At 44.6% G+C, this 26,561-nt stretch overlaps 1 protein-coding gene across 2 annotated transcripts in view; it reads right to left on the bottom strand.

Annotated features, from left to right (window-relative positions):
* LOC149310329 (neuronal acetylcholine receptor subunit alpha-2-like) overlaps positions 1–25,772 on the bottom strand; it is a 31,305-nt gene extending 5,533 nt beyond the window's left edge. For both annotated transcript variants that reach the window (XR_016281638.1, XM_089528736.1), the window contains exons 1-6: positions 25,453–25,772; positions 17,012–17,500; positions 10,636–10,787; positions 9,618–9,662; positions 8,400–8,509; positions 1,233–2,322 (exon numbers count right to left, since the gene is read on the bottom strand). Coding sequence is in view for 1 of the 2 variants with exons in the window: in XM_089528736.1 (XP_089384862.1) it covers positions 1,233–2,322; positions 8,400–8,509; positions 9,618–9,662; positions 10,636–10,787; positions 17,012–17,081 (1,467 nt within the window). In the remaining variant the exon portion in view is untranslated. The remainder of the gene's footprint in view (positions 1–1,232; positions 2,323–8,399; positions 8,510–9,617; positions 9,663–10,635; positions 10,788–17,011; positions 17,501–25,452) is intronic.
* Between the last annotated feature and the right edge of the window lie 789 nt (positions 25,773–26,561).

Here is a 26,561-nt window from a genome sequence, read left to right on the forward strand (position 1 = left end):
TTCTCCTCTGTATCCTTGGCGTGGTGGCCATGCGGTTGCCGCACCAATGATGTGTGCACCAAAAAGGAGATCGAAAACAGAGCTCCTTTCCATGCCACTGGTAAGGTGCCATAAGTGCCCTCCAGCGGCACAGTGCCATGTCCTGTGCAACACACCATTTGGATGCATTTCACAGGACATGTCATGGATATGTGCCCCGTGTTGGCAGGGCTAAATAATCATGGCAGTGCCCTCATGTAGTAGGGTAGGGAGAGTGCAGTTGCTGCACGCTCCCTAACCCTAACCCTACTATCGGCACTGCCTGGCTGCATGTCTCGGGCCTAAGATTGCCCCCATGAGGCGGGGGTGTCAGCTAGCATTATAATGTGTATAGTGTGCCAGGAAACTATTGTTAGTTAGCATTATAATATGTGTAGTGTGCCAGAAAACTGCTGTCAATGGGTTAGGGTTTGTGGATATACATGCAGCTTCTACTTCTATTGTTTTGGTGCCCAGCCAGCATCACATGTGTTTGAATTCTACCTTTCCAGTCTTCACTGGGCTTCCCTCCTAATGTCTTGTGGCGATGGGGAGAGCTGGGAGAGGAAGCTTGAAGCACCTCTCTGACCCTCACCGTTTTCACCACCTGATCCCTCACAACATTTCAGAACGGGGAAACCGGTTAGGAAGGATCCTTGCTTATCTCCCCCTGCCATCCTCCTGATATTACACAAAGGAAAGGAGAGCCTCCCTGCCAGTCTTGCTGCTGAATGCTTCCCCACTTTTTTGTTTTTTGAAAGCTGCACAGTTTTTGGAGTTGTCTAGCAGCAGGGAGAGAACAAGCTTGTTTTCTGCTGCTCCAGAGAATAGGACCCAGAACAATGCAAGCTACAGGAAAAGAGATTCCACCTAAACATTAGGAGGAATTTCCTGACAGTAAGAGCTGTTTGACAGTGGAACACACTCCTTCCTGGGAGTGTGGTGGGGTCCTTCTTTGGAGTTCTTTAAAAAGAGGCTGGATAGTCATCTGTTGGTGATGCTTTGATTGAGAGTTCCTGCATGTCAGGGAGTTGCACTGGATGGCCATTGTGGTTTCTTCCAGCTCTAGGATTCTACGATTCTAGCAATAAAATTGATTAAATTATATGTTCATCCCTGCAGGAATTAATCTTTAAATACAGCACATCATCACCACCACCATCATCTTCCAGGCCAACTACTTAACTCTCAGTAGTTAACACTCAGTAACTCACCGAAAAATCTGCATCCTCTGCCCGCAGGTGGTTTGCAATATAATGCACCCCTTCCAAGGCCTTCAGGATCCCTGGAGACAGCTGAAGTCCCGGCTCAGAAGATGCCAGGTTTTCTGTTTTGGTGGTTGGGCGCTGAATCAGTTCCATAAAGCTCCTTCCCAGTTGCCGGGCACAAGTGTAGCGGTACTGGAGACAGTGGCTGTGGCAAATGCCTTGAAGGGGCAAACGGCCACTGTGCCTCCTCTCCTCACCACCTTCCTCTTCTTCCTCCCACTTATCGTCGACGTCTGTCTCCAGCCAACACCGCGATGTGCTAAGATTCGCCGGAGGCACGTCATACTGCCCAATCACCTCCTCGCTGGCTACCTTCAGCCCTGGGGCTACCAGTGGGGGACGCTTCATGAAGAGCCAGCGGGGAATGAAATCCAGGAAGATGGTACGGACCCATCGTGGCATTTTGTGGGTGCTGGGTGAGCGGTGGTGGACGTTGAGGACAAAGACAGTGATGACAATGGAGAGAGTGACAAAGATCATGGTGAAGAGCAAATACTCGCCGATGAGTGGGATGACCAAGGAGGTAGAGGGGATGATCTCAGTGATAAGAAGAAGGAAAACAGTGAGGGATAGGAGGACCGAAATGCACAGGGTGATCTTCTCGCCACAGTCAGAGGGCAGGTAGAACACCAGAACAGTCAAGCAGGAAATGAGGAGGCAAGGAATGATGAGGTTGATGGTGTAGAACAACGGCAATCGGCGGATGATGAAGCTGTATGTGATATCAGGGTAGATCTCGGTACAACAGTCGTACTTCTTGGTGTTGTAGGTGCCCACGGCGTTGATGATGGCCCACTCGCCGCTCTCCCAGTAGTCCTTGAGGTCCACGTGGTGCTCCATGCTCTCCAGGTCGATCTTGGCCTTGTCATAGGTCCACGAGCCAAATTTCATCTTGCAGTTCTGTTGGTCGAAGGGGAAGAAGGTGACGTCGATGCTGCAGGAGCTCTTGTAGATGGCCGGCGGCACCCATTTCACGCTGCCGTTGGAGAAGAGGTGCGCCTTCGTCATGTGCGTCACGGCAAACTCCCCATCGGCACTAAAGAGAACAGCAGAGACAAGAGTTCAGAGGAGAGCAATATCTCATTTAAGAGAGATGCCGTTCTTCATAAATTTCACTCCAGTAGACAAGAACAAATCGTTTCTACAATTTTTCTCCCTTCTGGAGGAAACAAATGGAAATTTTGTGAACTATTCACAGTTTGTGACTTGATTCTGAACAAAACAATTACACTTGACAATTACATAGAAGACTTCAACTGCTGGATGGTGAGTCTATAGATAAATTATCTGGTTTATAACAAAGAAAACATACAATAAACATACAACATACATTTACTAAATATACTAAACAAACCCGTGTGCCTTTTTCATATATAGTAAGTCTCAAAGCATGAAGATCCCTGCCTCTCAAGGCTTTTCCTAAGGGTTTCCCAATACTCAGGGAGCTTGGGTTTCTTATTATTATTATTTGAATAATTTCGAATGCTTTTCCCCATTTCTACAAACAGCAGCAGCCAGAGTCAAGGATTCTTTGGCTTCTCCAAGGCTGGAATTCTTTGGGGTTTTTAATCTAGTTTAACCTGGGGTGATAAACCATATTGACACAGGAGAGGCCCTTTTCTTACTCCCACCACCTTCATAGACACAGATAATGGAGATGTGGGACAGGGTCTTCTTTTGACTTCTGATAATCCCCTCCCAGGGAAGATAAAATATATCCCTCCTTGCTGTTCTTCTCTCATCAGGCCTTTTTGATTCAGGAGACATCCGCACTGCAGAAATACTCCAGTTTGACACCACTTTACCTGCTATGGGTCAATGCTATGAAATTCTGGGAACTGTAGTTTGTTGTGATACCACAGCTCCACTCTGGTGCCACAACAAACTACAGTTCCCAGAATTCCATAGCATCGACCCACGGCAGGTAAAGCCTCAGACAAGCTACTCAGAAATGAATGCTTTGAGAAAAAGAGCTGTGAACGAGGCGCTGTTCTGTTATTAACTTCCCTGTTTCGTTGCAGTCTTTTATTATTATTTGTACATTTCATCTTTAGCCACAGAAGAAGGGAGAAGTGGCAACGTTTTGCTTATGTTCTTCTTTCCAGTCCCAGTTGTTAACCAATTTACAATACATATATTTTATTATAGGTAAGCATAGGTATTGATCATTTAATTCCACTTCTGTGTTGACTTTTGTATGTTTTAACTGCATTGTACTGCCTTGAAAACCTGTTCAGGGGGAAAACAGGATATAAATATGGTCTATAACAACAACAACAACAACAACAACAACAGAAAGCAACAGTTGTGTTCTTAGCACCACAATTAAAGGGAGACATTGACAAGCTAGAGCATGTACAGAGGAAGACAACCAAAATGATGAAAGGTCTGGAAACCATCAAGCCCTATGAGGAGAGACTTCGGGAGCTGGTTATGTTTAGCCTGGAGAAGAGACAGTTATGGGGTGATATGAGAGACCTGTTTAAGTATTTGGAGGGAAGTCATATTGAGGAGGGAGCAAGCTTGTTTTCTGATGCTCCAGAGACTAGAACACGGAGCAGTGGGTTCAAGGTTCAACAAAAGAGACTCCACCTGAACATGAGGAAGAAAGTCTTGATGGCAAGAGCTGTTGGACAGTGGAAGACGCTGTTGCCTCGGCGGATGGTGGAGTCTCCTTCTTTGGAGCTTGTTTTTAAGCAGAGACTGGAGGGCTTGGATTATGTCTTCCTGCATGGCAGAAGGGGATTGGCCTGGATGGTCGCTGGGGCCTTTTCCAACTCTAGGGAGTTTATCACATGGGACAAATCCCATGCAGAAACTAGATTTAAAGTGAAAACAACTCACTTTTGCGGGTTGTTTTTCACATGACGTTCAGGGTTAACCTGAACAGAAAGTAGAAAAAAAACCTCAAATGCAGGTTGCTTTTCAGACAACGTTTGCATGAAAGAGAAATAATGCAAAAATAATCCGAACGGAAAGCCAACAAAACCCACTCCTTTTTACTTTTGGGAGATTCCCAAAAGGAATGGTTTTTGTTGGCTTTCCGTTTGGGCTATTTTTGCATTATTTCTCTTTCCGCCAACGCACCTGAAAAACAACTCGCATTTGTGGGTGTTTAGCCGATTTTCATATCCTGTTCCTGCATGGGATTTGCCTCCATATGCCTCCGTGTGATAAACTCCAAAGATGATATTCTATGGTTCTAAAACAACGTCAGAAGGTGCTGGAACAGTGTTTGCATAACTTCTAAATACCGCTTGGTGGCAGCATAACACCAGAAAATAGAAGAGACCTTTAAAAGGAGGAAAGGAGGAGTAGAAAAAAAGACTGACCCACTTAAGATTTGAAACGATTTAAAATACAACGTTTTTAATAAAATCGATTCAAAATAACACTGTTCTTATCCCGCTATCCGAATCGCTTTGTTCATCGTTCCCATCTGGTTATTTAAATCGAAGTTTTTACCTGCAAGCGTTCCTACTTGGCATGAAATCGGTGTTTAAATAAAGCGATTCTTCTCCTCCATACCTTATTTGGAGCTGTCAATCAATAGTACGTCAGAATGACGTAACGTTAATCCGGAATATTTGGAAGCGATTTATCTTTTGGCATCGTTTCCATTTCATTGACTGTTTGTGAATTTAGCGAATTTAGGAAAGCGAATTTAGGAAACCCAAGCTCTTTCCAGAGGAACTATGGGATAGGTTTTGCATGACAGCATCCCCTCTTCATGTCTCCCAAAAGACAGCCAGGGAGAATCCCTTCAGAGAGCACAGAGATCAATGAAGGAGGCTGCTGGAAAAGCAGGGAGGGAGCACTCTTCCCAAAGATTCTCTTTCCAGGGTTGGAGGAGAAGGCAGATTCCATTTGAGAAATGGAGGGAGAAAGGCTCTATCCCCCCCCCCCCCATTGATCAGAGCCCTTCCTTGCCTGGGCGAGATCAGATGCCTCCTCGCGAGGAGCCTTCCCTTCCCTGCCTGGGCGAGATCAGATGCCTCCTCGCGAGGAGCCTTCCCTTCCCTGCCTGGGCGAGATCAGATGCCTCCTCGCGAGGAGCCTTCCCTTCCCTGCCTGGGCGAGATCAGATGCCTCCTCGCGAGGAGCCTTCCCTTCCCTGCCTGGGCGAGATCAGATGCCTCCTCGCGAGGAGCCTTCCCTTCCCTGCCTGGGCGAGATCAGAGCCCAAGCGGGCAGGGAATGCCTCTTCGAGAGGAGCCTTCCCTTCCTGCCTCTCCTCCGTTAGAAATGGGCTCTCCCCACACAGAGGGGAGGTTGCAATCCACCTCTTATTGAAAGACCACAGCGGACAAAGGGGTAAGGGAAGCAAAAATGGCCACAGCCACGACGGATGGGGACAGAAAGGGCAACTCCCTCAAGGCCAGCCCCATCGCAGTCCGCTCCTCCCATCCATCTAACACGATTCAAAGGCTGTCGTTCCTATTTAAATACTCCGGTTCCTAACTCGAATCAAGGGAAAAACGTAGGTCGGACCCTAGTGTTTTTTTAACACGCGTTAAATGAGGAAAATTCGATTTAAATTTTTATCCCGCTCTACGATTCGATTTGTAGTGGGGACGATTGTGGGTTGCTCTAGAACCGTTCTAGGTTTAAATTGGATCCTAATAGGAACGCCACTCCTTGGATTCGATTCAGAACGTGGGGTTTCACCTAGTGGGAACTGGTTTTTATTTTTGCGTGACTTTTTGTGGATATTTTTTATGGACATGTTTGGATATCGCCAGTTCTGACGATCAGAAGATCAGAAGGTCAGCAGTTTAAGGCCCAAGTGCCGCATGAAGGGATGAGCTCCTGTTTCTAGTCCCAGCTTCTGCAAACCTAGCCGCTTGAAAGCATGCAAATGCAAGTAGATAGAGAGGTACCACTTCTCACTGGGAAGGTAACAGCGTTCGGTGCAGTCCTGCTGGCCACAAGACTACCGGAGTAGTTCTCCGACAACGCTGGCTCTTTGGCTTAGTAACGGAGATGAGCACCAGCCCCTACAGTCAGTTACAACTAGGCATTCATGTCAGGGGACTACCTTTACCATTACCTTTTGTGGAAACAAACCCACTTCTTTAGATGCAGTAAGTCATATTCAGCCCTCAGTCATAAAGCAGATTTACACAGTTGTTGGAATGGGATGGTATGTAATAGGATCCACAAAGATGCAAATCATGTACCTTGCCCTAAGGGCTGGGCAAGATGATACAGGTCTTTCCGATATTTACGATGGCTGCTATTTAGTGCTGATGTGAGAAAGTAAAAAAGCTCTATACCAAAAGTCAGTTTCTTAGGTTCAAAACTCTCTCTGAGAAGCTTCCTTTTGATACTCAAGCAGTAGCAAAGATTCTTGTGTTAATATATGTAGTGTGTCACAAAGCCATTGTCTTTGTTCATATCTCTGCAAATCATTTGGAATTCATAAATACAGTACAATTCTGCCTTTTCACTCTCTAGTCTTTCTTTGTGATTTCCTTGTTCAATGGCTGTGACTTTTCAATCCCGTATTATATGTCCAGGAAGACTGAAATATCCTGCAACTGGGTATTTCTGGGTATTGCCATTTCTAATGTCAGATTTGTGTCCTTTAATCCTCTTTGGTGGAGACTGTCCTCTTTGTCCCATGCAGAACGTAGAGGGGCATTGCTGGCATAGGTTGGCATATATCATATTGGAGGAAGAACAAGTAAATGCACCATTGATGCTGTTGGCAAGGTTATTGGCCCCTGAAATATTTCTCCCAGTGTTCTTTTCTCCAGACTAAACATACTCTATGTCATTTCTCATAAAGCTTGGTTTCCAGACCTTACATCATCTTGGTTGTCCTTCTCTGGACACATTTCATCTTCTCAATATTCTTCTTGAACTGTGGTGCCCAAAACATGGTAATGGACTCTCCAGGTGAGGCCTAACCAACACAGAATAGAGTGGCACTACTATTTCCTTCCGTCTTGACACTGTGCTCCTGTTGATGCATTCTAGAACTCCGTTTGCTTTTTTGGACACCCCTTCACAATATTTACTCATGCTTAGCTTATATTTTACTAAGACCTCTAGAAACCTTTTGGGAATATTACTTCAAGCCAGTTGTCACCATTTGTGTGCTTCCTTTTTACTGCCCAAGTGTAGTATCCTACATTTCTCCCTATTGAAATTCATTTTGTTAGTTTTGGCCCAGCTTTCTGATCTATTTGGGTCCTTTTGGATTTTGATCCTCTCCTCTGGGGTATTAGTTACTCCTCCTAATTTAGTGTCATCTGCAGATTTGATAAGCTTGCTCCCTATTCTTTTATGCAAGTCATTGATAAAGATGTTAAATAGCACTGGGCTCAAGACAGAACCTTGTGGCACCCCAATGGTCACTTCTCTCCAAGATGAAGAGGAGCCATTGCTGAGCACCCTTTGGGTTCAGCCGGTCAACCAGTTACAAACCCACAATAACAGCACTGTCCAGCCTGCATTTGCTTTTTTGCAAGAATATTGTTATTGAAGGCCTTACTGAAATCATGATATACTACATCCACTGCATTCCCTTCATCTACCAAACCTGCAAATTTGATAAGCATGGCTTCCATTCCATTGTTTAAATAATTTACAAAGATGTTAAGCAACACGGGGCCCAGGCAATTCCATTTCCCCCTCAAAGAAACCCAGATATCAGTTTTAATTTGGAAATGTTTAAACTGTTTTCTCCATTTGCCACCCTGAGATTTCATGATAATAAGGATGAATGGAGGGAGAGAGCACTGCTCCCATTGCATTTGACTCCAGAGCTTAGGAAAGGTACCTTTTTGGACTTCAACTCCCAGGCTGCACTGCTCCCAGCCAGCTTGAGGAGTCCTGGGCTGCATCTGCACTGCAGAATTAATGCTATTTGATACTGCTTCAACTGCCATGTCTCCATGCTACTGAGTTCTGAGATTAGTAGTTTTGTGAGATATTTGGCCTTCTCTGTCAGAGGGCTCTGATGCCGCTACAAACTACAAACCCCAGAATTCCGTGGCATGGAGCCATAGCAGCTGAAGAGGTGTCAAACTGCATTAATTCTGAAGTGTAGATGCAGCCTAGGTTTATGATTTCTCACCCTCCTGGTTTTGCACATTTTCCACTCACTTGTTATACAGCACAATGTCTGGGATCCAAATCATCTCCGAAGGCACCCGGATGGATGTGACGTTGTCGAAATCCAGTGGGTTCCATTGCAGTTTGTAGTCATTCCACTCCTGGTGGCAAAGAAAGAATCCTTAGTTTACTCCTCTCTTAGACCTCATATTCTTTTTGGAGCTTGAGAGTTATGAGTTACAAGTAATGTAGTGACCCATGACCTGCAGGGATGTAATTTTACTCCTCTAAGTAGGAAAGAATCGTTTTACCATTTTTCTCATCCCTGTGAGAAAGTCCTTGGAAACTGCAGAATTTTGGAGGACTACTCACAGTATCAGACTTATTCTGTGGAGGCAAAACAGGCGTGGATTTTGTGTGCAAAAAAACCAAACAAACATAGTTTTCTGAGTGGAAATATTATTTTCTGAGCAGGAACTCCAATTTCCTGACGTTATTTTGGAGGGGTCATGAAAGTCTTAGAGCCAGTATGGCATAGTGGCTTGAGTGTTGGACTACAACTCTGGAGACTTGAGTTCGAATTCCCATTCAGCCATGGAAACCCACTGGGTGACGTTGGGCAAGGCACACTCTCTCAGCCGCAGCAAACGCTGAACCAAGCTTGCCAAAGAAAACCCCGTGGTAGGTTCACTTTAGTGTCACGGTAATTCAGATACAACTTGAAAGCACACAACAGCCACATGATGCTGCCACGTAGTGACATTTTAAAAATAACATCATGCTCACTAATTATTTTCCACAGTTGCTTTTCAAGGACCCTTTAAATGACATTTTGACAGGGAATGGTTAACGTTTTATTCCAGTCCCTTATCAATCCTAAGTTTTTGTCAATTTAAGAAAAAGTAGCAGAAAGTTACAGTTACAAGCAATAAGAAATATAACAATGAAACAATCTGTGGCTATGGTTATTAGTAATTTTAGTCGGATTATTTAGTTGGACCTGCATTGGGAAAATAATCTTTTTTGCTCTTTTTTATTTTCATTTTTATTACAGTCAGGATTCATTTTAGCGAATTGCCTCCATGCTGCAGCCTGAACTTTTACGGAGCTATTCCAGCTGTTTAATGCTACTCTTAAACTCCTTTAAAGGTCAGTGTAAAACCTGGAGCAGATCCATTGCCCCACTGACTCAGAGGCTGCCTCCTCAAAGCTGTTCTTCCCACACCTGAACTGCACTGGACTTTGGTGGTCACCTAATATCCTACTTACCTGTTTCAGCCAAACATTTGTAGTCATCATTTGGTTCTTCTCATCCTGGGATGGTGGACAACGTGTGAGAGAAAAGCAGAAGAGTTTTAACTGGAATAAAATGAATGGTCTTCGAAGGAAAGTTCAACATATCCATAAACTTTAGTGACATGGTGTCACAAAGCCCATTCAGAGTAAAGTATATTCAGAGTGAATTCCATTCAGAGCAAAGCCCATTCAGAGCTATGTATTGACAGCTGGTGAAGATCATAGCAAATGGGGTGGACCATTGCCAAGCCCATTCAGTGTGAAACCCATTCAGGGAAAGCTCATTCAGAGTGAAGTCCCTTCAGGGCAAAGCCCATTGAGAACAAAGTCCTTTCAGAGCAAAATTTATTCAAATCAAAGCCCATTCAGGTCTAAGCCCATTTGAAGCAAAGCCCATTCAGACCTAACCATATTTGGAGCAAAGCCCATTCAGAGCGAAGCCCATTCAAAGCAAAGTCCTTTCAGAGTGAAGCCCATTCGGAGAAAAATCCTTTCAGAGCAAAGCCAGTTCAGAGCAAAGTTACTCTTTTTGGATCACACCCCCCTCCAGCATGACCATTGGCTCTGCTGAATTTGGGGTTCTGGGAGCCAGAAGTAACTCTTTTAAGCTATGGTTCAGAGTGAGAGTTTTCCTACTGTAACTCTGAATGAGTCCTTCTCCCATCTTTTCCCAATGTCCACCCCAGTATTATGGATGTGTCTGGATTTTTCCCCCTGCGTCAAACCAACGTGCTAGAAAAACAATGAAATGCTAAGTTGAAGGCTTTGTAAAGTCAAAGGCTTTCATGGCCGGCATCCATAGTTTTTTGTGGGTTTTTTGGGCTATGTGGCCATGTTCTAGCAGAGTTTCTTTCTGACGTTTCACCAGCATCTGTGGCTGGCATCTACAGAAGACAGATACTGGCGAAACGTCAGAAAGAAACTGCTAGAACATGGCCACATAGCCCGAAAAACCCAGAAAAAACTATGAAATGGTGTTGCACATACATACCACATCGATCAGCTGAGCAATAGACAGCCCAAACCTTACAATAACAACATCAGAGGTATTGGGTACAGGCCTGGACCATTTGTTGTAGGCATTGAAAAGGTATCTGAACAACCGCTCTTCGGCCTGAGTTTGCGTCCGGCTTTGGACAGATGCTGAAACAAGAAGAAAGGAGAGGCACTGCAGTCATAACTCCCATAAAGCACTATGAGCCATTGCATGTCAGCTGTCAAACAAATAAATACATGCTCCTAAATGCTTATTGCATCTCATTGACTAAATGTGGCCAAGAAGTGAATCCATCTACTGAAGGTGAAAGTGACATGCAGCCAGATGTCTAAAATTAATGCCAAAGTCCTATTGCTGCACCTGACTGGACTCCAGCAAGTGGCAGTTCAGACTCTTTGTGAAGATGTCCAGAGAAGAAAACCCTGGAACTTCTCCAGGCAACCAGTCCATTGTTGAGCAGGATACCAATGGAGGCTCTGAGAGCTTTGTGGCTGAAGAGCAGGGTTTAAATACTCTAAACAAATAAATAATGTGGCAAATTCTTCATACATTTGCAAGAAAACATAGAGCCATAGAGTTGTAAGGAGTCCCCAGAGCCCATCAAATCTAACCCCCTCCTCAGTGCATGATCTCCAGCTAAAGAATCCCCAGTAAGTAGCTGTCCAGCCTTTTTTGAAGACCTCCAGAGAAGGGGACCTCACTACTTCTCCAGGCAATTGGCTCCATTGCTGAACCACTCTTACTGTCGAGATGTTCCTTCTAATGTTCCATAAAAACCTACCATACTGCAACTTAAAACCATTAGACTTGGTCTTACCCTCTGGATGTCAAAGATCAGGCTTGTTCCTTCCTCTCTGGGACAGCCTTGGAGATATTTAAAGAGTGCAACCATGTCACCCCTCAGTCTTCTCTTCACCAAGCTGAACGTGCCCAGCTCCTTCAACCTTTCCTTGTGCGTTTTGTTTGGCATCCTTCTTATCACCCTTTTTGCCTTTCTCTGAACCTGTTCTAGCTTCTCTAAATCCTTCCTAAAGTGAGGTGCCCAGAATTAATGCAGAATTCCAGACAGGGCAAGTCACACTCTCTCAGCCTCAGGGGAAGGCAATGGCAAATTTCCTCCGAACTAATCGCGCCAAGAAAATCCTGTGATAATAATTGCCATAAGTTGGAAATGATTTGAAGTCATGCAACAACAACAACAACAAAGAGCAGAATAGAGTTGGTCCTCTTTATCCACGGATTGTGCATCTACAGATTCCACCATCCATGGCTTGAAAATATTCCCCCCACCAAAAGATTCCAGAAAACAAATTTTCATTCTTATTTTATATAAGAGACATTATTTTATTGTGCTACTGTATATAATGGGACTTGAACATTCATGGATTTTGGTCCTGGAACCAAACCCCAGTGGAAACCAAGGGCCCATTGTATAGTTTGATTAATATATTAATATATTGATATATCGACTGAGATCCTAAATCAAGGTGGTGGAATAAGGCTTTATGCTCCTGCACAGCACTGCCTCACTGGAGAATTGCAACTGTATACAACTGATGTGCATCCAAATGCACATGTGCCTTTGCATGCATAAACCAAAAATGTGCCACATGCACAATGTGCATGTGCACCCATGTGCACCCATGTGCAATGAGCATGTGCACTGAAGTACAACGCACCATCATGCCAAAAATGTAAATTGTCACTAATTTTCTTCTCAAAGAAAGCAAACCCCAGCCAGTATCAAGGCCCCACTGCAGTCAATTCAGTGGCTCAGCTGGCCAAACAAAGTGGGCTGGGGGAGTATGGGAGTGGTAGTCCACAAAGTAAATTTTTCTAGCTGGTAACTTTCTGCATCAAGCCTATAGATGGCCAAGGAGTCTCTGGCAATCCTGGATAAAAGAAGACAGGCTCAGCACATGGCAGGCTAATGCACCTGCAGCAAAGGAAGCCAGGAGCCAATTCCGCAGTGGAAAGCCACTTGGGAATAAAGTCTTGGGCCAAATGACATCCAGGGAAGCTTCCAGTTGAGGCTAGAAAGAGCCTTTTTAGCTAATTAGGTTTCTGTTCTGCCATGCTCTTCCAGGCCTTCACAAAGTCCTGCTTTGTACTATGAAAGATATTTCTTCTTTTTGGAGGAATGGTGCTTATAAAACAAATGGTGTTCAGGCATAGGATTAAGGGCTTATTCCACAGGTACAGCGCCGAGCACCAAATGTATGAGCAAGGAACTCTGTCGCCAATTCACCACTGCACCACAATTCAAGAGGGACATGGACAAGTTGGAGCATGTTCAGAGGAGGGTGGACAAAATGGTAAAGAGGCTGGAAACCATGCCCTATGAGGAGAGACTTTCATGCCTTTTGCGTATCTGTTTATGGCCATTCTGAGAAACAGATGTAAATGGAACTAGAAGGCACTTATATCACCTCCAGTCCTTCATGATGCAGCAAACTAAAAATGTCCATAAACGTATCAGCAAAATGCAAACAATAAGCAGATGGAAGGAAGAAAGCATGCAAAGAGAGAAGCCCATAATTCATAGAATAAATCCACAACATTGGCACCTTCACCTTTCTGCAGCCCTATGACACTACCGTGACAGATTGGCATCAAGAGAAGAACCCAAAAACTGTGGACAGGGTCTTGGCTGGGGCAGCTCCATTTCTCTTTGTTAGCACAGTCTTTGTGCTAATGGTGTGTGAACGGATGTGGTGCTTCGTCTTTGTGAGTGGATCCGCACTTGGGAGCTGTAAAAGGGGGTATCACAGAACCTTCACTGCTAGAACCATTCATCTGTTGGGAATATTTATACAAATTGGGAATAAATAATGGTGAATATTCTTTCCATGTTGCTGTTGTTGTTTTTGTGAGGCTTCAAGTCATTATGACTTATAGCGACCCTAAGGAAAACCTATAACAAGGTGAGAAGAAGGAACAAGCTTGTTTTCTGCTGCTCCAGAGACTGGGGCACCTGGCACAATGGATGCAAACTACAGGAAAAGAGATGCCACATAAGGACTGTCCTTAAGAAGAGCTTTATGATTATAAGAGCTATTCAGCAATGGAAGATGCTGCTGTCTCAGAGGGTGGGGGATAAAATACAGAATGTGAAGTTGAAGGCTTTCATGGCCGGCATCCATAGATTTTTGTGGGGTTTTCTGGTGATGTGGCCATGTTCTAGAAGAATTTATTCCTGACATTTCTCTGGTATCTGTGGCTGACATCTTCAGAGAATTCTCTGAAGATGCCAGCCACAGATGCTGGTGAAACATCAGGAAGAAACTCTTCTAGAACATGGCCACATCGCCCGAAAAACCAACAAAAATCCAGAAATACAGGAAGGTTTTCAACTGGCAAGGAGGTCAGGCACGGCTGCATTTTATCACCCTATCTACTTAACTTGCCCACTGAATGTATCACATGCAGAGCAGCATTAGATTCGAAAGAAGGAGACGTGAAAATTGGAGGAAAGAATGTAAACCAATTAAGATGTGTGCTATTAGCAGAAAATGATTACTGAAGAAAGTCAAGGAAGAAAGGGCAAATGCAGGTTTACATTTGAACATTAAGTAAACAAAAATAATGACTGCAGATGATTTACGTAGCTTTAAAGGAGATGATGAAGATACTGAAATAGTTCAAGATTTTCTACGTTTTGGCTCAGTCAGAATGGAGGCTGCAGTCAAGAAATCAGAAGAAGACGAGGACTTGGAAGAACAGTTATGAAGGAACTTGATAAGATCCTGAAGTGTAAAGATCACTGAATACTGAAGTGAAGTGTAAAGGAAGATATATCCCAGAATATATCACTGAATTAGGATGGTCCATGCTATTGAATTCCCAGTTTCTATGAGTTTATCACACTGGGGCTGATTTTGGCATTAAAGAGAGACTAAAGCGCATTTAAAGCATCCAGCAAATGAAACGGAAATGGTGAGTAATTGCGCGAATGATTATCACATGCAATTGCACAAATAAAGTGATACAGGAAATACATTGTCACTGAAATCCTGAAAGTAAAAAGATGCACATTCATGCTTCTTTCTGACCATTTTAATGGCAGGTTTTGTGCACTGTCATATTGTCGCTGAAATCCTGAAAGTAAAAAGATGTGCGTTAATGCTTCTTTGTGACTACTTTAATGACAGGTTTTCTGCGCTGTCGTATGAAATGGTTACGCATAATTATGCTATTTTTCTGGGATATTCATGGAATTAATAAACTGTGGATCTCTATCATGTCATTCCTGTGCTTTTGCAACATATCAAAGTAGCTTTGTCAATCTTTCTCTGGACACAAAAGTGACAGTCTTTAATGCCGGTTTCAAACTTTCCAAACCTTAGCTCACAAGACTTGTATAAGATTTGGGATGGAGTCATAAAAGCTGACAGGGAGACATCAGATTCTGCAATGCTTGTTGATAAACAGCTCCTGGCATCCATGGAGAGGATTACAGAGCTGCCAAGAACGTGAAGTGAGTCTGGAGAAAAGAGTATTAGAGAAAGCTGACTCCTTAGTGAGGCAGTGATCCCATCAAGTGAGATTCCAGACACTAAAGGCTGTTGACTAGGAACTTACATTTCCTCCAAGCAAGAAGTTGCCCCCATCATGCCACTGCCCTAGACATCAATGGCTTTGCGAGTGGATGGGTCCAACCCAAAGGGGTAAATACATATCCACTTTAATGCCTCCAGTGTTGCTCTGGCTTTGTCTGGAATCACAACCCAAAGCTCAGTCATAGCAGGAAACTCCATCAAAAGACATCAGAGGTAGAGGTGTGTTCATGTGCAGTCACAGAAGGCAATAGTCACGCTTAACTGACACTGGAGTGCGCCAAGGAACAACGCAGATGTAAAACTTGCCACTGCTCCATTCTAGTTTCAACTTAAATGCTATTTTGCAGTTGGGTTTCCTTAAATGCTCAAATGTAATTCATGACCTCACCTGGAAGATCAGTATGCAAAGGGATCTTGCAGTACTTTGAGACCAAGGGGTGAAACAGACCACCACTTTGCACTACCTTCCAGATGGCATGTGAGAACCGTGTTTACATGCCGCATGATCCCAAGCCACCTGGAAGCCATCCACCTGTTTACAAAGGGGTAGCTTCATGATGCTCTGGTGGTGCATTGTTTACAGGCTGCATGCTGCCAGAGAGTCATGAAGCCTGGTTCCGGCTGCAGAGCAGCCAGAAAAGTTGGCTTTTTGCTGCCCAAAAAAGGAGCAGCTATTTGCCACTCCTTTTTTGGGCGGCTTCAAGGCAGAATGGGGCTGTGGTATGCAGTTGCCATGAAGCCGATCTGGCCCCTTCTGCCATCCTATTTTTCTCCCAACTGAAAGTCTCAAAAAGCTAATGTTGGTAGCATGAACATTTGTTGACTTGAGTCTACCTCTTCAGATGCATTTCCAGACTAACATGGCTATGTCTTTGAATTCTATCACCTGGAAGACCGTGGCCTAAAACAGGTGGGCCAAAAATGTCAGCTTCAGGCCACATTGGGGGCATGGTAATTACATGGTGCATGCCCTGAATGTGGCCAGAAGCCAGGCTAGACCACACAAACCTAGAAGAGCCAGCACAAAAAGGAGTGACGAAAAGCCAGGTTTAGGACTGCAGTAGCAGCCTGGATCAGGACCATGCCTGTGAGGTCACCACAGTCCTGCAGCAATTGGGGCAAGAGCAGCCTCTGGCCTCTCCTTGCCCCCCATCTCCTTTCCCCCTATTTTCCATAGTTCTGATCACCACAATTCAAAAAGGATGTGGATAAGCTGGAGCATGTCCAGAGGATGGTGACCAAAATGGTGAAAGATCTGGGAACCACCAAGCCTTCTGAGGATCAGCTTAGGGAGCTCAGTATGTTTACCTTGGGGAAGAGAGGTTCAATAGGAGCATGACAGCCATGTTAAAATATCTGAAGGGTGGAAGATGGAACAAGCTTGTTTGCTGCAGCTCCAGAGACTAGGACACAGAGCAATGGATGCAAACTATGGGGAAAGAGATTTCCCCTCAACATCAGGAAGAACCTCCTGACCATAAGAGCTGTTCAGCAGTGGAAGATGCTGCCTTGGAGAGTGGTGAAGTTTTCTTCTTTGGAGGTTTTTAAACAAAGGTTGTTTGGCCATGAGAGCTTTGATGGTGTCTTCCTGCATGGCAGAAGCACGTTGGACTGGATGGCCCAACTCTAGGATTTTCTAAATGCAATATCAGTTCTCTATCTAAACTGTCATTCACTGAGCTATGCTCTTCTCATTTGCACATTTCTCTCCATGAAACCACTGTTCCTGTTAATTATCACCACGAGCTGCTTGATTCTGAATGAAAGGATTAAGTCTGTCATTTCAGAAGGTAGGAGAAAGACAGCCTTACCTGACAAAAAGGCGAAGAAGTAGCACACGAGGATCCTAAAGACCGAGAGCTCTTTCCTAAACCAAACCATCTTCCAAGAGGTGGTTGCTTCTACCTGCCCACCAAAATGTCTGGTTGAGAGTTTAAAAGAACTGGAGATCTCCCTTTGTTCATGGTCAATGTCTCTGAAGCTTGGGGGCGGTGTGAGGAGTACATCTTCCCCAAGGGTCACCCTTTGGTGAGACGATAATGGGTCTGACTATGTCCATCAGAAGAAAGCAGCTGAACGCTCACAGTGCATCACTCCAGCCCATCCCTCAGAAGGACCTGGTCCACTTCACCATGAGAGTAGCTGTCTGTTTGTCAGGAATTTCATCCCTTGCAGGTCCCCCTCCAGCTAAGAAGAGATGCTCCGATGGGAAGTCAAAGGGATACGCGACGGTCAGTCAAGGCAGGTCTGGCTGGGAGCGATTCCTCAGGCAAGAAGGTTAAGCACCAAAGAAACATTTCCTAGGGGAAGACAAGAAAATGAGAGCATGAGACTGCTATGAGATGGCCTTTTTTATTTTAGAGAAGGCTGTTGCTTTTGTTAGATGAACTAAAGTAAAACATGGTTAGGTGTCAGTGGTATAGTATAGGTCATAAGGTAAAGAGTTGCTGGGAGGGAGTAAAAGTACAAAATGATGGGAGTGACTGAGGAATGGTTGAGCATTTGAATGGGATTTGCAAAGGCTGGTGTATAGAAGAGTGAGGAACAGGAGTTAGAGATATAAGGAGAGTTTGTCAGGGTCAGAAAGGGAGATTATTTAGAGTCAAGTCAGTAAGGCACAGTTAGACGTCTGTTAGGGACGTCATATTAGAGGTAACTGACTGTAAAATTGTATTGGTTTTACGTTTTAAACTATTATGGAAATATTAATGAAAGTGTTTTTTTACAGGATTTGATCTTGTTATAGAATCATTGTGTTGAAAGAGACCTTGAGAGCCATCCAGTCTAACCCCCTTTTGCCATGCAGGAAGACAAAATCAAAGTACCTGCTATAAATCACCATCCAGCCTGTGTTTAAAGACCTCCAAAGAAGGAGACTCCACCACAATCTCTGAGGGAATATGTTCCTCTGTCAAACAGCCTTTTCTGTCAGGAAGTTCCTCCTAATGTTGAGGTGGAATCTCTTTTCATTTAGTTTGAGTCCTGTTCTCTAGAGCAGCAGAAAACAAGCTTGCTCCATCCTCAATGTGACTTAAATACTCCTTCAAATACTTAAATAGGGCTATCACATCACCTTAATCCAGCATACCCAGCTCTGTAAGCCATTCTTCATAGGGCTTGATGTTTTCCAGACCCTTCACCATTTTGGTGGCCCTCCTTTGGATATGCTCCAGTTTCTCAACATCTTTTTTGAACTGAGTTGCCCAGAACTGGACACAATATTCCAGGTGGGGCCTGGCCAAAGCAGAATAGAGTGGCACTATGACTTCCCTTGATCCAGACACAATACTCCTATCGATGCAGCCTAGGATCACATTGCCTTTTTTAACTGCCACATCACACCTTTGATGGTCCCCTAAGGGGATTGTCACATGGAGCCATACTGTGGGCAAAAGGTTCCTGGAGCGTTCCTGAAGCGTGAAAGTGTGATAGCACATCGCACTTCTAAAATTTTATTGAGGTATCCCACTTCTCTCTCGTTGTCAAAGCGTTCGTGGAATAGCCATTTTTTGAATAATGGAAGATCTTGTTATTCCAAAAATGTTTGCTCCACAAACGCTTTGTTGGGAGAGAAGCGGAACACCTTAATGATGTTTTAGAAGTGTGATGTGCTATCACATCTTCATGCTTCAGGAACCTTTTGCCCATGTTTTACCGACAGTAAGTGCTTCCATGTGATAATCTCCTAAGACTCCTATATCCCTTTCACATGTACTCTTACCTTGTAGCACATTTGAGACTAACTGAAAGAAACCAGTTGGCAGCATGAGCTTTCCTACACTTGAGTCTACTTCCTCAGATGCATTTGGTCGTTAAACTTAATTCATTAATTAGCTGATAGAGAACACTGTCCCATGTGTAGAATGCTTGAGGATGCACAAACATGTATTCTTATGTAAACACACAAATGAAAATCGTACACATGCATGCACATTGCTCAGAGTTGGGGAAAAGGATGGCACAAAGACCCAGCCTTATTTCACAGATGAAGAAGTGGGATTCCTGAGAGGAAGCAGCTCCCCACCGACCCCATCATGTCACTAGGTATTTGAATCTACTTTCCTCTCTAATGTGCTTCCCTTTGAAGCTAAGGAATTTGTTGTGAGGATGGAGGGGGGGAAAGGCCAAAGCGACACGATTTGCATGCAAGTCTGCCACTTTCTACTCTGTAAATCCTTTGGTACTGGAAGGCTCCAGTCCACCTCAGACAGCCTGGGTGGGGAAGTCACTCTTCATTTCATCTTGGCACACATAGAAACTCTTGGCTGGCTTTCTCTAATTTAAGTGATCAGGTTTTGGCTCACAAACGGAAGGCAGGAGCCAAGGCATCACGCTTAGCCATGCAAACCCTCATTTCCTTCAATGAGCCTTGGTGACTTCAAGTGGACCATGGCCCTCATTTGCCAAGTGGTTCAATAAAGAAACCTCCTTGATATTCTGGTTATTGGAGCTATGTATGCTATTATCATATATATAAAACCCAAGCCCTTCTCCAAGCACCAGTCCATGAGTGGCCAAAACAGTGGCTATTGTCCAATCTTAACAGGTAATTGGTACAAATTCCTTCCTACATCCCAAGCCTGTTCCAAGCATGTGGTGATGATACACATAGTCAAATGCCAAAGTTTTGAAAGTTTAACACCAGAGAAGGCCAAAAATGTAGCATCATCTGAAGCTGCTGAAGCTTCTGGGAGAAACCAACCAAGAGAATGAGTATAACAGTCCATGAAGGTTAGCATAATAGGACATTTTGCATGTCATCCTAAGCCTCCTCGTCCGAAGCCCTACTGGTCTTTTCACCCACTATACCACTAACCAAGGGAATCTCTGCTAGTGAGGATTTCCATTTGTGTAGTACTTGGCCAATGTTGTTGCTGCTGCTGCTGTTGTGCATCTTTTCCAGCTTAAGGAAGCCCTAAGGCAAATCTATCATGGGGTTTTCTTGGCAAGATTGATTCAGAGGAGGTTTACTGTTACCTTCCTCTGAGGCTGAGAGAGTGTGACCTGCCTGAGGTCACCCAATGGGTTTCCATGGCCAAGCAGGGAACTGAACTTGGTCTCCAGAATCCTAGTCCAACGTTCAAGCCACTATACCATGCTGGCTCTCCTACTTGCTCAAAAAGGTCAGATTGGGAGTGCATGGCCTTTTCATTCCAGACAGCTATGTTTAATGTTTGCGAGTGCAGGAGCAGGTCAGGTTCATGTGCATCCAGACATGAGCATGCATAATCCTTTCCTATGCCTAATCTCTAGAGAAAACTCAGCTGACACTCCCTATCACAGAGTGGGCTTGCTCACTCATGCTCTGTACAACTTGGAAAATCTGCACTTGTTGACATGATGTGATAGGCACAATCAAATGTTGCAATAAATAAGTGATACTGACAGAGGAGCAAACTTGTTTTTCACTGGTCCAGACATTCAGACATGGAGCGATGGATGCAAACCACAGGAAAAGAGATTCCACTTAAACATTAGCAAGAACTTCCTGACAGTAAGAGCTACACTGGTGCCTCGGGTTACAAAATTAATTCGTTCCGCCATTCCTTTCGTAACCCGAAAATTTCGTAACCCGAAAGCGCTGGAAAGCCTATAGCTGCACTTTGCAGCATTTGAATTTCGCGCCGAAATGAATTTCGTAACCCGAAAAATATTTCGTAACCCAAAACAGTTTTTGCCAATCCAACTTTTTCGTATCCCGGAAATTTCGTAACCCGATCATTTCGTATCCCGAGGCACCAGTGTATTTGATAATGCAAGATGCTGCTGTCTTGGAGGGTGTTGGAATAGTCTTCTTTGGAAGTCTTTAAACAAAGATGGGCCATTTGTTGGGAGAGCTTTGACTGTGAGTTCCTGCATGGCAGAAGGGGGCCCGACTTGATGACCCTTGGGGTCTCTTCCAACTCTATCATTCTATGGAGTTTATCACACCAAGGAGATTGGGAGTTTATTCTGTGAATAACCTGGGAAAATCATGTACTTGCGTGAGACAACTTCACACGACGTCGCACAAAACCCACTATTAACATAGTCACAAAGAAGCATTACTTTCGGGATTTTAGCGACAATGCATTTCTGATATCACTTTATTTTTGCAATTGCATGTGATAATCATTTGTGCAATTACTCACCATTTTTTCTTTATTTGAGGGATACTTTAAATGCGCTTTAATCTCTCTTTAATGCCGAAATTAGCCCCAGTGTGATAAACTCCTATGATTTTAGGACTGCAGACAGTTCTCATTATTATTCTGTTGCTCTGCCCCTCTCTCAGTTTCACAAGAAGTGAGCTTCCCACAATTAAGGAGTTCTCAAAATAAGATGGGAATTGTGCAACCCTCCAGATGTTGTCGAACCACAAAACCCAGCGTTCCTCGCCCCCAGTGATGCTGGCCAAGGATGCTGGAAGTTGTAGTTTAACAACATTCAGAAATCTGTATGATCCCCACCCTGGTTTTAAAGAAGCAAGAGTTGGTAACAGCTCCTTTAGGAAGGGAAATATAGTCGCCTTTGCTTGGAAACCATTTTTGTTCCTCATTATTATCCTTTAAAAAGTGCCTTATTGGTTTTCATTACGAACAGGCATTTTTTACTGAGTACAAATAAGCCCTAAATGATCTCTCTGGAGCATTGATCTGGTGGTTGCTGAGCTGTTTAAAGGGCTGCAGGGACAAAGGAATGAGTTGTCACCCTGTTTCTTATGTCAAAAAGCCAATTACAGGTTGCGGGACAGAAATCTATGGAAAATCCATGGTTACAAGAGAAACTCTGCTCGCTTTGGCTGCATTTTCTCTTTGGGTCCAATTGCAGAACGTTTCACATTTTTTCTCAAAGTGTCAAAATAATTAACTCACTAACTAACTAACTCACTCAATAACCAATTCTATCAATCTATCAGTCAATCTGGACAGCTTCTATTCACAACCAGATGTGGGGTTGGTGGAATTTTCTTCTTACAAGCAACCTGGTTCTTCTCATGTCCATTTGCACTATGTCAAGGAATTGGTTGGAAAAATCAGAGATGCAATAGAACTGAAAAGAAACTCACTGATAGAAAGACTTTGTGTCTTTGCTCTGAGATGAGCAGCTTGGAGCTTGGAGAGCTAACTTTTCTGTGGAATGCAATCCCCAGAATCCACCTCCTGCAATATTTGAGTATGCTGGGACTCTCTCCAGCTTCCTTCTCAGCCCATCCATTGCATGTGGGAGCATTCATAACACCAGCCTACACAACAGGGCTGTAAGAAAAGAGATAGTATGGACGGGCATGTTGTTGTCGTGTGCCTTCCTTATGGCAACCCTCAGGTGAACCTATCTCATTGAAATTCATGGGATCATCGTAAGTCCAAAGGCAACTTGAAGGCACACTCAAGCAGAGAAAAATAGAGAGTTCTGAAATGTTGGGGAGTTATAGTTCTGAAAAGGGACCTAAAAACTTTAAAGGCATCCAATCCCATCTGATCGTGGAAGCTAAGCAGGGTCAGCCCTGGTTGTTACTTGGATGGGAGACTACCCACAAATACTAGGTACAGTAGGCTGTCTTTCAGAGGATGGAACTGGCAAAACTACCTCTGAGGATCCCAAGAAAACCCTATGAGATTCATGGGGGTGCCATAAATCAACAGTGTCAAAAGTGGACTATTTCTGCAGTGCAGATGCAGCCTTGGAGTCTAGTCCTCAAGGTGGACTAGACTCCAAGGATTTTTTACACACACCTTTTTATGACCCTCCTCTGCTACGGGTGGAATAAATTGAGGCACAGCACCTGACACGTCTTGCTTGCTAAAGCTGAACAAATCAACAGCATGTTTCGGAGTTTGGGTGCTAGCAATTAATCTTGGAAAACTGTTAACAGATGAAGGTGCACACACACAAGCACACACACACACACACACACACACACACACACTACAGTTTGGTTGTTGAAGTAATGCTATTTCTACACAACAGTAGTCAAACCATTACCTCCTCTTCCTCCAAGCAAATAAATGTGCTGGGCATTTCAAATATTCAAAGCCTGATGCGGTTTAGCAAGCCCTACAACAACCCTGCAAAGTAGGATGGTTATCTGTCAGTGTGTACCAGAGAGGTTGCTGGCTCAGCTACAGATCCTCACATCCTTTGCAATTCCTGCATGCATTGCATGTGTTCCTTCATTATAGACTGGTCTCTGGAAAAGCAACATGGAGCCACGACTGCTCTCTCCAGAGCCTCCCAGTTAAGACTGGGAGTATTTATTCTTCTCTAAATAATCAGAAACATTTACTTTCATGGGGATTTAAAAAAATCTAATTCAAGAAGCAAATGCTGTATTTTCTGGAAGGCAACCTCATCTGAAGAAATCTTGCCAAGAAAACCCAATGATAGGTTGGCCTTAGGATCGCCATAAATCAGAAACAACTTGAAGGCACACAACAGTAATCATTAAAAATAATAACTAGACAGTTGTTGTTGGTGGTGGTTTCCATGCCAGCAAGGAAATGAATCCACTCTGGCTTTTAGTCTGAATGTGAAAGGAGCAAGTTACTCAACCTGTCTTGGCAATCAGCCCCTTGGACTGGTTCTTTAAAGTTCAGACTGATACCCGGAGCAGATTTGCCACTAACCCACAGGAACCACCGCTCTGCCCCAGATATCAAGGGGAACAGAATCTGCCAGAAGGTTCTCCTGGGGGCCAGTCACACTTATGTTTTTTACACAGAGAGATTCACATCTATGAATCGATTCAAAATCGATTCACTCTTCCCACTACATTTTAAGACAACGAATCTCTCTGTGGCATTTAAATCCAGTCTGAAGTTCCCATTGGCCACTGTTCCAGATCAAAAATGGAGGTGCCTCCATTTCTTGAACAGTGGCTGTGCGATCTGAATCAATCCAGTATCTTATTCACACTAATGGAGATGCGGATTGTTGCCGTTCTTCAAAAAAGAACCGCTAAGGGATCCGGTGCCAAATGAAGGTTAAGAAGTGACATGATAGCCCTGTTTAAATATTTGAAGGAATGTCATATTGAGGAGGAAGCAAGCTTGCTTTATGCTTCTCCAGGAAAAGAGATTCCACCTCAACATTAGGAAGACCTTCCCGACAGTAAGAGCTGTTTGACAGTGAAACACACTTCCTTGGAGATTTTGGTGGAGTCTCTTTCTTTGGAGGCTTGGATGGCCATCTGTCAGGGGATGCTTTGACTGAGAGTTCCTGCATGGCAGAAGGGGGTGGACTGGATGGTTCTTGTTGTCTCTTCTATGATTCTAATTCTGAATGACAGAGAAATAACCCAGTTTCCAAACCAGGTTCTTTCGTAGTGTGAATGGGGTCCTGGACTCTCCCTCTTGTGCAGTTCTCCTTCTTTTTCAGAAGAAGCTTGCAAGGGAAAGTCCTGCTGGATCAGGACCAGAGAAAACTTTGCTTCCTTTCAGCTGCTACTTGGAAACAGCATCACTATCTTTCTCTTCTTTAGGCATAGAGCCAAATGCTGCTACTCTGTTATGACTATTTGCACACAGAAGCCACTGCTGAAGGTCCTCTGGGTCCCCCTTCCATTCCTGCTGAGTCGGATGGGACCCCTCGAGACCAGCTTTTCCCAATAGCTGCCACCAACCTGGTGAATTACCTGATCCTCTCCCTTAGAAACTCACCAGGACTTTGCTAAATACAGTCGCCCCTTCTAACTCTAGCATCCACAACCTCAAAAATCTGTGGCGGGGCAATCTCTGCTATTTTCAATGGGGCATGTGCTACATTAAACCTATGGAGCTTGAATAAGCACAAGCCTCTGTTTTTGCGGGGGCACCAGAACGGATCCCCCACGAAAATGGAGGGCCAAATGTAATTCCACAAATGCTTTCAGGCACATGAAAAAGGAGCATGAGAGAGGCAAGAAAAGCTTTATTCTAACTAAGTTCTAGAGCAAAAGCATATCACTGCATACAAGGCCACTTGTTCTACAGGAACACAGAGGTAAGTGACAGAATACAGCTGTTTCAGTCAAGCCAGTAACATAAACTTTAACAAATCTAATGCCACTAACTAGTACAGGTCCCTAACCTTACTTACGGCTGGGATGGGTTTGTAGTCCTTGATTTTCTGGACAGCTGGGAGCCTGGACTCCATTGCCCAACAATACCAGCTCCTTATGGTCTGCCTCAGGGCAGACAGCCCCTCAAAAGGCAAAGCATGTGCAATGGTTGCAAGGTCTGCTTCCATCATGCATTCCCTGTACATGTAGGAGAGCAAAAGCAGAAGCACTTACCTGTTAGGAAAAGAAAAGAGGGACTTAAGGGGAGAATGAAGAGCCTGGGGTGAGATCTGCTTCCCAGTGTAAGCCAGGTAGACCTTCTCTGGCCGAAGAGCATCCTTCCGCCTCCTCCTTGCTCTGCCTCACAATTTCAAGTTGAAGCATGTAATGGGCTAAGCATGGGAGCAGAGGCGCATGAGTCCAAGGCAGACTGTGCGCTTCCAGGCACACATCTCCCTGCTCCTGGCTGGGAGTTCAGGAGGAGTGAAGTTGCCAGAGGAAGATCCCTTTTCTCTCTGGCTCTAGAAGCCAGGCAGTCCCTGGGAAAACCTCCCTCTTCCAATGCAGCAGCTGCAAGAACTGATGCTCTTCTGTGTGTTCTCTGAGACAGGAGAGCAGCTGCGCCCAGGATGCCCACTCTCCTCTGGGCAGGAGAGGCAGAGAGGAGGGCAGGGGGGAAGCCCACACTCTCTCAGCTGGGGGTCAGCCCCTCTTTGCAGGCAGAGAAGGGGCAGGGGTCCTCTGGGCCTCTTGGGAGGATCAGGCTGTCAGGAGCAGAAGCCCCGGCTCCCTGGGCGGCTCTGGTCCCCTCCTGCCAACACTTCCAGGCAGTAGCACCATGGACAGGGAAAGGAAAGGAGGGAAGGGGCTGGAAGGAAAATAGAGAGGAGGAGGAGGAGGAGGAGGAGGAGGAGGAGGAGGAGGAGGAGGAGGAAAGATGAAGAGGAAGAGAGGAGGGAAGGGAAGAGGATGTGGAAGAAGAAAGGAGGAGGAAAGGGAAGATGAAGGGGAGGAAGAGGAAGAAAAAGGAAGAGGAGGAGGAGGAGAAAAGGAAAGAAGAGGATGAGGAGAAAGAAGAAAAACAGAAGAGGAGGATGGGAAGGGAAAGAGGAAGAGGAGGAGGAGGAAGAAGAAGAAGAGGAGGAGGAGGAGGAGGAGGGGGCATATTTATGTTCTGCTGAAGGAGGAGGCAGCAAGTCAGCAAGGATTTCATGTCAGTCTAGTGACCTTCTTTTGTCCAAAATCCTGAGCATGATATTGACTGGTGTCCTGGTGGTGAATGACAATGGCATCAGTTGGACTTAGGCATTCCCAAGTCACTTGTTTTGTTGTTGTTGTAGAGA

This window comes from Sceloporus occidentalis, unplaced genomic scaffold, assembly GCF_023333645.1.
Source record: "Sceloporus occidentalis isolate IW3139 unplaced genomic scaffold, rSceOcc1.0.p SCAF_6, whole genome shotgun sequence".
Classification (NCBI taxonomy): Eukaryota; Metazoa; Chordata; class Lepidosauria; order Squamata; family Phrynosomatidae; genus Sceloporus; species Sceloporus occidentalis.